Genomic DNA, 15,465 nt, shown 5'->3' with positions numbered 1-15,465 from the left:
TTGGGTGCCAAGGGCCTCTCATAGAAGAGGACTTCAACTTTTCTCCAAGTGGAAACCTTCATATAGATCTAGAAGTCTTCACAAATCTTTGTCAAGATGAGATAGAAAGAGGAGAACATTTGATAAGTCATGTTGTGGTCTCAGAGGGATGAGGTATGTATGTCATTAGATAAATTTTAATGATTTCAGATCATTTAGTAACTAGTTATTTCTATGAATATGAGTTACTTGGTGTGTTTGCTTAGAGCTAATGAGCCATTATGCGTGGATGAGATTTTGAATTCGAGATTCATGGTGGCTTCTTATTTTAGGTTTTAGAGTTTTAGATTAGCATTGTATAGATAGTTGATCATTGTCTACTTAGCTTGCTCTTCTCGTTTCTTTGTCTATTGCATCATCCTAACTTTTAGACAAACACGTGGAATATATATTTCCAAATTGAAACACATATCTTGCTTACCTCAATGTATGTTTTGATTTGCTACATCCATATGGGATGGGGGCAACAAGGATTTGCAAGGGGGCAACTATAGATCCATGTGATACCTTTTGTTTTGTAGAAGCATTGCTATAAGCATAAAAAAGTAACTAGTCAGTCAATTTATGGAGCTATTATTGGTGGTATAGTAATTGATACTTGAAGCCACATCCATATGAGACAGGGGGCAACAAGGGTTTGCAAGGGGACACTTATAGATCCATGCAAAATGTTTTTTTTTAGAAGCATTGCTATAAACGTCAAACGTTACTTGTAAGTTTGTTTTAAGAAGGTTATTAGTTTATGGATTGCTATGTCTGTTACTAGTAGGGATGCATATAACAATGGTTATAATGACATATCCTTGCCAATATTTGTAGTGACACTAATTCCAATGGAAATGCATGATAAATCTAAATTCTAACTATATATGCTAGCATCGTGATATTGTTGATATCTTCTCCATGTGTAGTACTATGAAATCATTACACTACTTTTCACTACTTTAATATTTCTAAATCTAAGGCTAAGTTTCAAGCTCATATATTGTGAAATAAGAACTATTATACATTAAGGTAAATGAAGGACTTACCATGGTAGGTAATTACTTATTATAGAAATAACTAAAGTATTTCATGTTTTTTGTCATTTTATTGGGAGAGAATGGAATGAAATGATTTATTAATGTTTGTAAAATGCGAGAATGACCTATAGTACCATGAATTTCAACCATCAATGATGATATGATTGTTTGAAAAAACGAATAGTAATATCATGAATGTATGTGGGACTTGCTGAGCAATCATCTCCTGCATCCTCATATGCATGCGTCAAGCTCTAGGGCATCTAGATTGGCCAAGTTAGATAGGTCAAATCAATCAATGTGCATTGTGTAGGTGCAAGCTGTGGCTATGTTGAAGTTTCTTGAATGCTCCTTGTAGATGTAGACTAGGATTGGGATTACTTTGAAGCCCCTAGGCCTCCCTTAGAAAGAAATATATAAGTCACCTCTAGATAGGTCCTCGATGTCCTAGGACTCTACTCTTGAGGAGTGTCTCTTTAAGTATTGTATCTCAAGGAGAAAGAGGCAAAGACACATTTGATTAGTGTAATCCATAACGCTTAACAATGGCCTAAATTTCTCTTGAAAAGACAACAAAAGTGGCCCCAAATCACATAATACATTGGGCAATGTCAAAATGTGGTGCTCCTCTATCTCTAGCTTGAGTTGTCATATCTAACATGTGCACTCCTTTGGGGGCATGGATCTATATATGCAAGTCTCAATATCAAAATTTGTGTGAAGAGGTGTGTAATTAGCCAATAGCACATCTAATCCCATGGGAAAGATGGGTGTCCATGTATCTTGGACGAATGATACAAATGATTGTCTATGGTGTGAAGAAGATGCTTTGCTGCTAACATCAACACATACCAACATGATGTATCTCCATATTTGGCAAGCTATTCATGTGCAAATCAGGTTAATATCTGCGCATACCAACATGCCATATCTCCATCTCTAGCAAGCTATTGAGAGGAGTCAAGAGCCAATCATGCATAGCTATGCATGGGTAGATCATATAGACTATGAATGAATGAGATTGATTGGGCGAGGGTCTCTACTACAATCGATGTAACCCCTAACTTAGCTTTGATGACCACATGTGGGACCAAGGTCTTACATTTGATCATTCCGAAGATCATGGATACAAGGGGCCTCTCCATTGATCTCCATCCATCATAAGTACAACTTAGTCAACTATGATGATCAAGATTGGGCCCCCATAACTGCAATCCAAGTTATGTAGATTGAGACTAGTGTATCAAATAGCCACATCTTAGTGCGATGTTCCCAAAATTGGAAGTGTGAGCACATCCTCCCCAAACCACCTAGTACTATATACCCTTCTGTCAACCTACTATATGCTACCTCTCTCATAGAGAAAGTGGGGCATGTGAACAAAACTCCTAGATATACATACTCCATCTCCTAGATATATATAAGAGTCCACAAAATCCATCTCCTCATGTCCATAAGTAAATCTAGGTGCTCATTTATTGACCCACAATGATGTGGTATTGAACACCATTAGACGTGTGGGGAATTCATAGGGCGGGTGGAATCATCGGGCGGGTGGAATCCCCTGAATGGAGAACTGAGAGGCGCCAAATGCCAAATGCGACAGACATCTGACAGTACTGACGGGACCTTTACTGTTGACTCTTCACTACATTGTCTCCTTGCTGGATCAGATGGTTGCGTCAGCTTGGATCATCACACGGGGCCACATCAAACGTAGGTTTCCTCGAAGTTTGAAACTCAGGCAATCCGATGTCATGCATGATGAGATCGATGTCTGTTTCTGATAAGACCCCTCGATTGTCTGCTCAACAAGAATAGAGCAGCGGCACTTGATTGCCCTGATAAAACAGATGAATGAGACGAGAGAGAGAGAGATTCTCAGGACTCAGGCATAGTCGTCAGGGGAAACATTACTTGCAGCCAATCCGCCGATCTTGACAAATAGGTTTTTTTCTTACATTTTGCAGGTTTTTTTTGGGGGGGTCATGTTAAAACCAGAAATGTTGCAGGTTTTTTTGGGGTTCATGTTAAAACCAGAATGGCCTTCAATTTTAGAATTTGATCCTCAGGAGTAACGAGTGTGTAGAAGGAAGGCTCATGTTGAGGTTATATACATATATAGACACACACACACACACACCCCCCATTGTTGCAGGTTTTTTTGGGGTTCATGTTAAAACCAGAATGGCCTTCAATTTTAGAATTTGATCCTCAGGAGTAACGAGTGTGTAGAAGGAAGGCTCATGTTGAGGTTATATATATATACACACACACCACATCTGGATAGTTGTGCTTCATCATGAGTGTTCAAACTATCATGATATAGAAGATATTCATGCATCTGTAGAGCAAAGGATGACATTGGACCTTTGGCTTCTCAATATTTCATGAGAATTTAGCAGTAATCATTACCAACAGCCAGAGCTTGCCCTTTGCATAGAAAGGAGCTGCTGTGACTTAACACACCTAGAGGCCTGACATAACTCCTCAAGGCTTCATTTAGAGAGAACAAGAGGCTTACTAGTTGAGCTGCAAGCTACTCTCTCTCTCTCTCCCCCTGTGCCTGACATCCTTACCTTTGGCAGATTTGAGCCATCATCACTTGGCATCGGAGATGAGGACCTCCTCTCAGTGGACTCATTGTCTTGGACCACCCCATGATGGATATTCTTGCCTCAAGGAGAGTGCAATGTTTCCGGAAAGTCCCATTGATGAGGGTGGGATTCTGCAGGCCAGCTGCAGATCATGGACAGATCATTTTGTACATGATGGTGGCCTATACTTGCTGTTGTTAGAATCATAAGCATCAGCATAGTTAGTTTTTTTTCCATTTTGATTGTTGTTCTCAAGTTGAGACGACATGGTTGGATGTCCTCATTTCTTTTCCTCATAGGCCATTTTGGCTTTTTGGAGTCATAAATACATCTTTCTTTCTCTCTCAGAGGCCAAAAAGGGAATTGAAAAGGGGACATAATAGATTGTATAATAACGTCTTGCTGAAATGGAAAAAATAAAACTTAGTAAATTTAATAGAACAGTAAAGCTACTACTGTCCAAAATACGAAGCCAAAGCTTCTTATATTACCCCAAAGGAGGAGGTGCCATACAAAATATCCTGCAATCATGGTACTCAAAGTTGCGAAGCTGACGTGAAGTGGAAAGCTCTATGATGGCCCTGATCCTCCTGCTCAGCATGAATGAGGAGGGAGAGGTTCCTGAGCTTGAACACCATCTGGCAGCACTGCTACCCTGTGCCACATAATAGTTTGAAAGCAGTTATAATAAAACATGTAAATAATAAAAGATTCAAAATGGAAGGAACTGTTGATGCTCAATTTCTGCTGCCCTTTTAGGTCTAGTGTATTTGGTTGTACTTTGTTCAGGTGGCTCAAACTAGTTACTTGAACCACTTATTTGACTTTTGAAAATTACTAATTGAAGTTGCCAAACTTGTAAAACGATCGGAGATGTAAATGTTGAGGCTACACTTGTGCTGCTCTTTGTTCCAGTGTATCTGGTTTACAGTGTTCATGTAGCTTTAATTAACCTGACCACTTGAATTTCTGCATGTGTTTTTTGTTTGAAACTAGTCAAAGGCAATTGAAGGTTAAATGTGTTTTCCTGTTCAGTGAGCATATGGCTCGTGTCTGTGTTACGGGAGGTACTGGCTACATTGCAACATGGCTTATCAAGGCGTTGCTAGAACAAGGCTATGCTGTTCGAGCTACTGTTCGCGATCCAGGTTCCCTTGCTGCATGCATAATCACAGTCTGAAGCTATAACAAGAAAAAATCAGTTGTTAAAAAAAATAAAAATAAGAGGGGGAGTGTGGTGCTGACTCAAAAGAAAGACAATGCTTTTGATTACAGGAAATCAACAGAAAACAGCTCATCTTTGGAAGCTTCCAAAGGCACTTGGGAACCTTGAACTTGTGAAAGCAGATCTCCTGCATGATGGGTCTTTTGATGCTGCTGTAGATAGCTGTGAAGGAGTCTTTCATGTGGCATCACCAGTTCATTTGACTGCTGAAAATCCAGAGGTAGTAGGGCTCTCAAGGCATCAATGGCAAGCACTTTTCTCAACAATTTTGTTAACCAGTCAAGCATATATTCATGTCAATGCAAACTCATAAACAATATAAATGTTTTTGCTGTATGCAAAGAAGAGACCAAAGGTCGATAGTAGCCTATGTTATATATCTTATTCAACATATATGTTATATATCTTATTCAACAGAGGAAAGGTAGGATATACTCCAAAGTAGTGAATAGTCTAGCAGTTGGATTTAGGCTTGCAGGAACGTGCACATACAGCTTGGAGAAGAAGAAGCTCAAGGTCATACAACAAAAAGTGTATTTAGAAGTATCAACTAGAAGATTTACAAGATTATGTTTTCCCTAGAGTAAATGCATATATATGCAAGGCCGGTGAGCAAGGTAAAAAACTACCATGATGGTCCTAAGTATATTCACATGCATCACTACTGAGTGATGTGGTGAACAAGAGTTGGCATATACATGTGTAGAAAAGTGCCAAGTGTGTTGGACATTGATTAATCCACAAAGAGGAGTAAGCCCAAAGCTTTGCAAAAGATTTCTACTTTCTCACAAGACAAAGCTTTTGTAAAAAGTTTTGCAAGATTGTCTTGTGTTGGCACCTAGGCCTAGCTAATCTCTCTTGTAGAGAGTCTCTCCTTGACATAATATTAATGCACCTTGACATGCTTAATGCAAGCATGGAACACTAGGTTTTGTGTAACTGCCAATGCACTCTGATTGTTAGTGGTGGTGGTGGTAGTAAGTGATTGGTCAACACCCAAAATTAGCCAAAGGACATGCTCAATTGTAGCTATAAAAGCCGTCTTATACTCGGCTTTACCACTAGAAGTGATGGTGCTTTTTCTCTACCATGGTATGCTTGAGTTATAAGCATGGATACCAATTGCAGTAAGTGTCGTAACAACTAGCCTAGTTTGAATTTGAAAAACTCAAATAATGGAAGATACGCTTCATTGCTTGCTAATGCTTGGTGCTTAGGGTATGTATGAATTTGCTCATCTTTTAGACTACAAATTAAAAGCCAAGCCTTGTTATGCATGTATAAATCAAGCACCCAACAATGTACTAATAGAAAAAGATAGCAAAGTAGTCTTTAACATCGTGAAGACTCAACCTTAGACCTATCTGTATACAAGTAGCAATTAAAAACAAAGCAATACCTCCATCACATTACTTGGACTAAATGCCTAAATAATGATGCAATAGTCCTAAATCTGACATGTCAAAAGCCAAATTGAAATTAGTCTTAAATTAGCAATATGTTTCTTATTAGTGATTAGTAAGGAGCATATCATCGGCATAAATGACAATGATCAAAGATAGATCAATCTCATGTTTGATATGCAAGGTGCTCTTAGTCAGACTATTTCGAAAGCCATATGTGGTCATGTATACATGTATTTTCTCATTATAAGGCTTAAGCTGAGGTGCTCGCTTTAGACCATACAATGCCTTCTTCAATCTATAGACTTCATTTTCTTGTTTCTTTTGAATAAAACCACGAGATTGAAATACATATGCTTTCACATTGGAATTATTTTAATGTCTAATTAATGTACATTCATGCCATTATGAGCTACTAATGCACAAATCCTATAAATGATTGTCATACGGCAAGTGGGAGTAGAGCTGTTATCAAAGTCCACATCCTTTTGTTGAGTATAATTCTTTGCCACAAGTCAGATCTTAAAGCGATCAATACTATTATTTGATTTATGTTTCAACTTGTAAATCTACTTAGTATTGATAGTCTTTTTGGCATGAGCAAGTCACACAAGAACCAAGTGCTATTCTTAACAATAGTATCACACTCAGATTGCATAGCAGCCATCAAGTATTTTAATTCTGTGCCTCTTCAAAAGAAATAGGCTTATCATCATCACACATACTAGAAATGTGAAGATATGCTAGGGTCTGCATTGAGGACATATAGAAAGTACGGCCGCGATTGAAACACAAACACTCAGACAGTGATGTGTAAAACTCAAACCTAAACGCAAAACAGAAAACTCAAAGTGCAAAATGCAAAAACACAAACACAAATAGAGAAGAAAGAGAACTTTGAAGTGAATGAATCAATGCTGTAAATGACGGAAAGAATGTACAAGATGCTCAAGGATAGAGCTGTCCAATAGTCTGTGGCTCTCATGGGAGCGGATTGAGGGAGGGGTTGACAGGTATCGTCCATGGGAGACGGATCCCGATTGTAGTAACCACTAGTTGGAGTAGAGGTTGATGAAGAAAAGTGTTGAAAACACAAAAGTGACCTAATGAAGATGATGACAGTTGGTTAGCGGCAGCAGTGGGAGGCTAGTAGCAATTGTTGGGGGTTGGAAAGGGTGCACATTAGTTGCCCATTGGCCTACCAAGACTACAGAGATGATGGTTATCTTATCAAGGGAGTCTAAGTAGTTACCTCAGAGAGGAGAAGGCATCGAACAAAGAGTGCTCGTAAGCTGTCGAGTGGCCTACCAAGCCATGCAAAGGTAGATGGAACCGCATTGAACTTTTTTTTTTTTTTTTTTTTTTGGTGGGTGAGAATAGATATGGTTTGTGGTCTTTCAAGAAACTATGCCTTGTGGGGAGAATGAAAAGGGATGGCTAGATCCAACACATCACCAAATAAACAAGATAAGCCAACCACTTGAGGGTGTTGATGGCGAGGAAAAGGGTGATGAAGAATGGTGAGGTGGTAGGAAGGTGGTGAAGAACCACCAGTGGAGATAGCTCAGAAACCACTCGAGTGCTTTACACAATGAGATGCATAGAGTAGTGTGCTACATGATGAGAATGTGCATGTAGCAGATGCCACTTGGACACTATTCTTCATAAGGAAATTGTTCACTTGCCCAAGTGCCCTTTACAAAGATGATGAAATCATGCAATGCAAAGGAAAAGGTACAACAGGAGGGAAGGCCGATGTCAAAGACAAGTGCCGAATCCTATAGAATACCACGAAAGGGTAGGAACTCCTTCTCAACCCTAGATGTTGATATTGAAGAAGGAAGAGGAGCTTGATGTTGGGTTCATGTGGTGTTGAGAACAATGATGATAGATGAAGATGAGGATGAAGCATCCCAACTGGAAGAGCAAGGTAGAAGTCACTTTCATGATAGCATCAAGAGAGATCCTGTAGGATTTGCGGAGGGGGAGGGGGGCGAGAGTCCCCATGCTGGTAGAAGAGCAAATCTCCTAGGAATATGAAACCACGAAAGAAACGGTGCGCATCCCATGTCTCCAGCCTAGGAAGGACCAGTGCAAACTTACATGTTAGTCCTACATTGAAATACAAAATCCTACAAGAGAGATTAGAACTTGCAAAATAGAGGTTCGTAGTGAGATACTCCAAAGAAAAACAAAATAGAAAAGTAAAGCTTAATGAAAAAACAATGTAATGCGTGTATATGTATGAGTGAATGCAGCGGAAGATTGAAAAAATATGGCTAAGCCTAAAGGAAATTAGCCTAAGGTTCCTAAGGATGACTGAGGACTCCTAAGAGACTAGCCTAGGGGAAGCTAATGACCAAACCAACTAGAGACATTATGAAGCATTGATTGAGGGGAAGATCTAGGAGGCCAGCAACACAGATACTAGGGGGTGAAGAAACTACGCTACCTCCTTGGGGAAGACCCCCTCTCAACCTCCTTGGAGTGGCACTACCATCGCTGGAAGGGGCTCAGGTTGGTTTAGGACCAGGAATTGGATTCAACTTTGTTGTGGGTAGAAGACCCTTAATTGGAGATGAGGTGATATTGGGTGTGGGTCTAAGACCTGTGGCCTTTGAGCAACAATTGTCATCTATATGGCTCGGTTTTTGGCAAAATGTGTAAAACCTATTCTTTTTAGGTAAGATGTGATAAGAGGGTCTTTGTGAGAGTGTGAGTATACTATTTTCTTTTTCCTTTAAAGAAGGACACTTGACCATCAGTATTGAAACGTGGTTTGTGTTTAGGGTCAATTGAGGAAGGTGGAATTGGGTCTAAATGCGGAGGTGATTCCTTTCCACTCCTTGTTTCCTTCAAAGAAGGAGGTGACTCATCAACATAAGATGGGGATTTATGTGTTTGAGCAACTGAGGGGGTGGTACAGTGTATAGGAGGGGGGTTCCCCACACAATAGGATTAGAGGATAGAGAGCAATACACTTGCGGGTGTGTGAGAGGCACTATAGTGAAGGGTGGCATTATTGCTAATGATATACCAAGGTGTAGAGTGGTATACTTCTGGGTGTCTAAAACCTTGATGTGCATCAAAGACAATGTGCGCTAAGATTGGATAATAATCCATTGTAGGTCTATACTAAGGATCTAGATTGAAAGAAGAGGAATCTAAATGTCAAGTGAATGTGGGAGGGAAGGGGAGGAAATGTAAAGGTGTGAATGGGAAGCACCAAACTCATATATGATTGAAATAGAGGATGAATGATTATATTATGGAATATCTTTGAACATAGAGTTTTCTTCAAAACCATACTGGTACCAATTTGCATCTCCATGGTGACTTATAATTGGTTCTTGCATAACAGAAGGAGCAGTATAGACGAAATCAAACTCACACAAAAATGGATTGTAGGAACTTGCCACTCGGCTTGATTGTGAAGTGTTTGAACTTTCGGCTGTCTTGTGTGGATAGTCTTTTCTCAATTGAGAGATGATGAGTCTAGTCAGCAGAGTGCTCCAACTGAGATGCACTTTGTGAAGGAGTATGAGATGAAGAAGAGTTGGGCCTAGGTGAGTGATCCCTATAAGAAAGTAGGTGTGTTGTCCTCCAAATCAAGACCATAATGCCTCCATTGAAGCAGTAGTTGGAGAAAGCATCAGAGGATCTAAAGTTGGAGTCATTTGAGCCATCATGAATAAGATATGTGTTGGTCATGTATCTTGCACAAAACCAAGTACTCCACAATAGCCACATGATACTCTTTAAAAGAGCATTGACTCTGATACAATGTGAAGATATGCTAGGGTTTGCATTGAGGAAACACATAAAGTACGACCATGACTGAAACACAAAGACTCAGATAGTGCATGCAAAATTTAAACCTTAAATGCAAAATGCAAAATGCAAAAACAAAAACTTCAATACAGAAGAAAGAGAACTTTGAAGTGATTGAATTAATGCTATAAATGTTCAAAAGAATGTACAAGATGCTCAAGGGCAGAACTGTCCAATAGTTAATGGCTCTCGTGGGAGCGGGTTGAGGGAGGTGCTGATGTGTATTGTCCATTGGAGACGGATCTTGAGTGTAGTAACCACCAGTTGGGAGCAGAGGTGGGGATGAAGAAAAGTGCTGAAAACATAAGAATGAACTGATGAAGATGATGGTAGCTGATCACCGGCAGTAGTGGGAGGCTGGGCGATCCCACTATTGCTTGATGAAGTTTCTAGTGAGCAACATATCATCTACATATAGAATGATAACCAATAGGTCTCCCTCTTCATTCTTAATGTAGAGAGTGGGTACAATTGGACTATTTGTGAAGCTAATGCTTGCCAAATAAGCTTCAATCTAGCATACCATGCAATGCAGTAGGAGCGTGTTTTAATCCATAAACAACTTTTTGCTATTTGTAGACCATGTGCTCTTTGCCTTTTTCCACAAACCCTTGAGGTTGTGACACATAAACATTCTCATGTAGGTCACCATTCAAGAATGCTATCTTGATGTCCAATTGATGTACTTTCCAACCATATTTGCAGCCATAGCAATGACACACCTAATTGTACTCATATGGGATGAAGCCCCTCATGATGTATGCCCTTCTTTTGTGCATAGCGTGTGGCTACCAAAAGTGCTTTGTACTTGTCTATAGTACCATTGGCCTTACGCTTTAGTTCAACGATCCGTTTAGTACCGATGGCTTTCTTGCCAGGTGGCAACTTAACAAGATCCCAAGTATTGTTGGTATCAATAGTATCCAATTCTTCTTGCATGGCCTACATCCAATGCACATCCTATTGGGCTTCTTCTAAGGAAGTAGGCTCATCATCATCTAACAGTGAGATCATGAACACATACTCATTACAAGAATTATCTGGTTCGAAAATATTAGCCAAATGAGCCCCCCTTGCATGATGTGTTGCAAGTCTAGTAGTCCTCCTAGTGCATTGAGGTAAGGGAGCATCCATTTTGCTCTCTTGGAGAGTTTACAACAGCCATCTTGGGACTGTTTTTGGTGCATTTATAGCAGCCCTTCCTTGCTGTACTTTATATTCCATTTCTAGAGGCAAAGCATCAACAAGTACCTGCTGTTCAGGAGCATGTGGTGCAACAACTACTCTTTATAATAAGTCTGTCCAACCATTTCCAGCACGTCAGACCCCAGTGGTAAGAGGCCTTCAAAAACATCACTTGGGTCATAGATGGCTGGCATTTCAAATTGATCATGCGAAACGGATGCATTTTTAGCAAAAATAACATCTCTACTGACAAACACTTTCTTCATGCATTGTCATGGAGCTCGCCATGAAGCTCCTTTGGCACATGTGCGTAGCCTATGCATGCAAACACCCAAACGTAGTCAACCTTTGGTTTCTTTCTATGCCAAATCTCAAAAGGTGTGATAGTCTTTAGTGCCTTTGTTGGTGCAGGATTCAAAACATGATTAGCATACTAAATACCCTCTAGCCAAAACTTATATGGCAGCCTTTGCTCTTAAGTATACATCTAGTCATTTCCATGAGGGTTTACTTTTTTCTTTCAACAACACCATTTTGATGAGGAGTCATCCTCACAACGGCTTGATGTGTGATACCTGTTTCAAGTAGAAATGTCTCAAAAGCACGAGACATATTTCCCCTCCCATCCCATCCATGTGAAGTATCTGCACTTTTTAATTTTTGTCCCAAGCTTAGCAACCAAATGTTTTAAGTGCATGAATGCATCAGATTTTGCTTTTAATCCATACACCCAAGTATATCGGGAGTAGTCATCAATAAAAGTGACAAAATAGAGATGACCCCCAAGTGCTCCTATCCTCATGGGACCACATACATCACAGTGTATCAACTTTTCGAACAACATGTATGGCACCACAAATTTTGAAACCAAATCTATGTGTTTTACCCAAGATACATCCTTTAGATGTATGAGGAGGTGGGGTCTCCATAGAAGGTAAGGCAACGGAGGCTGCCTTGCTATGTTTCGGAATTTGTTTCGGAATACGACGTACTCTCCAGCTCATAACCTCTGCCTTGATCCCATAGATACGAGAGTTTGCATGTTACATTAATAAGGTAAATTATGGGAGATAGGCGCGAGGGATGACCGTTCGAGGGCCTTGGGCACCCGAACGGGGTCTAGGGGAGCCTAGAGAGTTAGAGAGTCCAAGAATAGTAGGACTCACCTGAAGTGGATGGCTGGCAGAGAAAACGAGAAGGGAGGTGCTAGCAACTATCTAGGCGAGGTTGGGAGGAGAAACGAAGGTCTCGTGCCACTGATTTGTTCAAGAGAAGTCAGTCCGCCACGCGAGTGATTCTGCTCTTCGTCTGACAGGTTACCTCGTATCATTGGTATCAGAGCCGTTGGGTCCTGCGTTAGTTCTCTCCCACGAAAGCTTTCGATTGTCCTCACATGAAGGCTTTCTCCGGCGCCCATACGTTACACGTCACACGTCACACGGGTACCAGATTCGAGCAGTCTTCACCGACTCCCACACGTCACACGTCATATGGGTATTGGACGAGAAAACGGCGCCCACATGTCATATGTCACACTGGCCCGTATCCCTTTGTACATGATTGAATTCGTGTAGCGCAGTCGAATGGCAATAAAACCCATCACCAGTTGGACGAATCTCACATGTAACAGGGGTACAGCGGGTTCATGTGACGCGTTGGGGAGGGGGTGTGTTTAGGCCCTTCCTTATTCGGTGTTCCTGCCAATAAGCTTTATTGTCAACGTGACTGGCTCAGTTTGGGAAATATTATTCCTTACTCTTCGGGGTTATTACTAAAAGCCATCAACAGCTACCCTATCACTATAACCAGGGAAATACTTCACTTTGCACGCAAATTTCTTATATTTGCTTTCTAATTCCAGTGTATTAATGGAGGGGAAAGGGAGAGAGGGAGTAATTGAGGGTTCTAGTTCTGGGGACCACCCTATGGTAGATCCCCATGAAACGGAGATACAAGAAGAGCAATGGGAAGAATTTTTTGTCACATGAGAACAATTTGATGATCTAATTGCTCGTGTGCAAGCACAGGGGGTTCAAATGGAATTTTTAACTCAAACACTCACCAAAATAAAATCTCAATTAACTTTATTACTAGAAAGGGATAAAAATAAGCTAGAAACCTTAGATATTCCATCTTCATCGAAAGATTTGGATGTGATTATGCGAGATCCTAAAGAACCCCACTAAAAGTTGAGGGATAATCCAGTCTTAAAAGATATGAAACCCCTTAGTTTCACGGGGAGGAAAAAGATAGAAATAAAGTCACTATCTTTAATTTTCTCAAAAAATGGGAAGATTTGCACAAACTTAAAAATACTCCAGCACATCTCCAAGTGTTGGAGGCCAGTTTAACTTTGGGGCCAAAGGCGTATGAATGGTGGCGAACTTTAAAGGAGACAAATAAAATACCTGAAACTTGGGCTCAATTTGAATCGGTCTTTTTGAAAGAATTCCTTCCTGAAAATGAAATGGAAAGAGATTGGGAAGATTGGGATTATGTTAGACAAAAGGGAAGACCCCTGTTGACATATTTGGAGGAATATCGTGAGATAATCCTCAAATTGGAAGGAATAGATGAATTCCAAAAGACAAGAGGATTCATTAGGGGACTAGATAAGGCCTGTAAAAAGGAAGTGAAAAGGAGTTCATCTAAGACGCTTGAAGAGGCAATTAAATTTGCATTAATCAATGAAGATAGTACGTGTCCAAGTACAGTCACTAGTCTCACTGATACAGAGCCCAAGACTAAGGAATTGGAAACCTTAAAATTTGTAAGCAAATTTAAAAGGAAAATGCCATTTCTTAAGGGCAAGAAACAACCCTTTGAAAAGAAACAATATGTAAGACCAAAGTTAAGCCAAGATGACTTTGATAAGGCCAAAAAAGAAAGGCTGTGTTTCAATTGTCTATCCCCTAACCATGCTGCTTGGAATTGGCTTCAAAGGAAAAAGAGGGAAGATAAAGGAAAGGATAAGGACAAGGGCAAGGGAAAAGAAAAACAAATCCATGTAGTGCAGACCCTAGAATTAAAGGGGCATGAAAAGTATAAATCTTTAGAGGTTTTGCACAAGGATGTACAACACAGGTGTTGTATGTCGACATCTATGTGGCAGCCTACTTTTGGGCCACATGATTTAGTTAGAGTGCATGGATTGATAGCTGGAAAGAGGGTTAGAGTCATGATTAATGACTCTGCTATCCACAATTTCATAAATTATGCACTTGTCAAAAAATTGAAACTTTTCCAACAAAAGAGTGGGCATCAATATGTTGTTCGTATGATGCAAGGTCAAGATAATAAAATATGGGATACAATGGTATCCAATTTGGAAATTGAGATTCAAAGATATAAAGATAAACTTGATTTCCAAATTATGAATATGGAAAGAGCCGATATTGCTTTAGGGAGGGAGTGGCTATGGGGATTGGAACCATCCTTAAAACGTAGTTATCATCATAATACACTGAAATTTGAAAGGGATGGTAAGACTTTCGTGATTCAAGGTGAACATGAAGTATTTGATAACCCTTTGTTGTGTTCCACTGAAGTTCAGAAGCTGATAAAGAAGGAAGCTTGTGATGTATATATGTTATGGTCTCTTCTTGTGCAAAACACTTTTACTTTCTGTAATATAAAGCAACAATTTTCTTATGTTTGTGAGTTAAATGTAAGTAATGAATTAAGTGGTTTATTAGATGAATTTAAAGATGTGTTTCCTTCTGATTTACCAAGTGGCCTTCCACCAGATAGGAGTGATATAAATCACCCAATTGACACAAATAAGGATACACACCCTATTTCTAAACCACCTTATAAGTTAAGTGAAACACAACACCAAGAAGTTGAAAGACAATTTAAGGATTACCTTGATAAAGGGTTTATACAACCCAACAATTCACCTTGGGCTTTGCCAATTTTATTGGTAAAGAAAAAAATGGTTCTATGCGACTTTGTGTTGATTATAGAGCACTTAACAAGATAACAATGAAGAATAATTTCCTATGCCCAGCATGGAAGATCTTTTTGATCAATTACAAGGGGCAAAATTCTTCACAAAGATAGACTTAAGATCAGGCTATCACCAAGTAAGAATTAAGGCACAGGATGTTCCTAAGACAACATTTCGTACTAGATATGGGCATTATGATTTTTTAGTGATGCCT

General features: G+C 39.8%; 1 protein-coding gene across 4 annotated transcripts in view; it reads left to right on the top strand.

Moving 5' to 3' along the window:
- Positions 1-2,589: 2,589 nt before the first annotated feature.
- LOC148021420 (phenylacetaldehyde reductase-like) overlaps positions 2,590-15,465 on the top strand; it is a 79,807-nt gene continuing 66,931 nt past the window's right edge. Inside the window, exons 1-4 of one of the 4 annotated variants that reach the window (XM_087699285.1) lie at positions 2,759-2,777; positions 2,883-3,009; positions 4,694-4,806; positions 4,934-5,103. In XM_087699285.1, coding sequence (XP_087555411.1) covers positions 4,701-4,806; positions 4,934-5,103 — 276 coding nt within the window. In that variant the 5' untranslated portion in view covers positions 2,759-2,777; positions 2,883-3,009; positions 4,694-4,700. The other 3 variants (XM_087699286.1, XM_087699283.1, XM_087699284.1) reach the window with 3 other exon arrangements.

The sequence above is a fragment of the Lygodium microphyllum genome, chromosome 18 (assembly GCF_053477565.2).
Source record: "Lygodium microphyllum isolate KBCC chromosome 18, Lygodium_microphyllum_v1.1.10, whole genome shotgun sequence".
Lineage (NCBI taxonomy): Eukaryota > Viridiplantae > Streptophyta > Polypodiopsida > Schizaeales > Lygodiaceae > Lygodium > Lygodium microphyllum.
The sequence above is the reverse complement of the archived record's forward strand: the minus strand, read 5'-3'. Positions and strand labels throughout refer to the sequence as shown.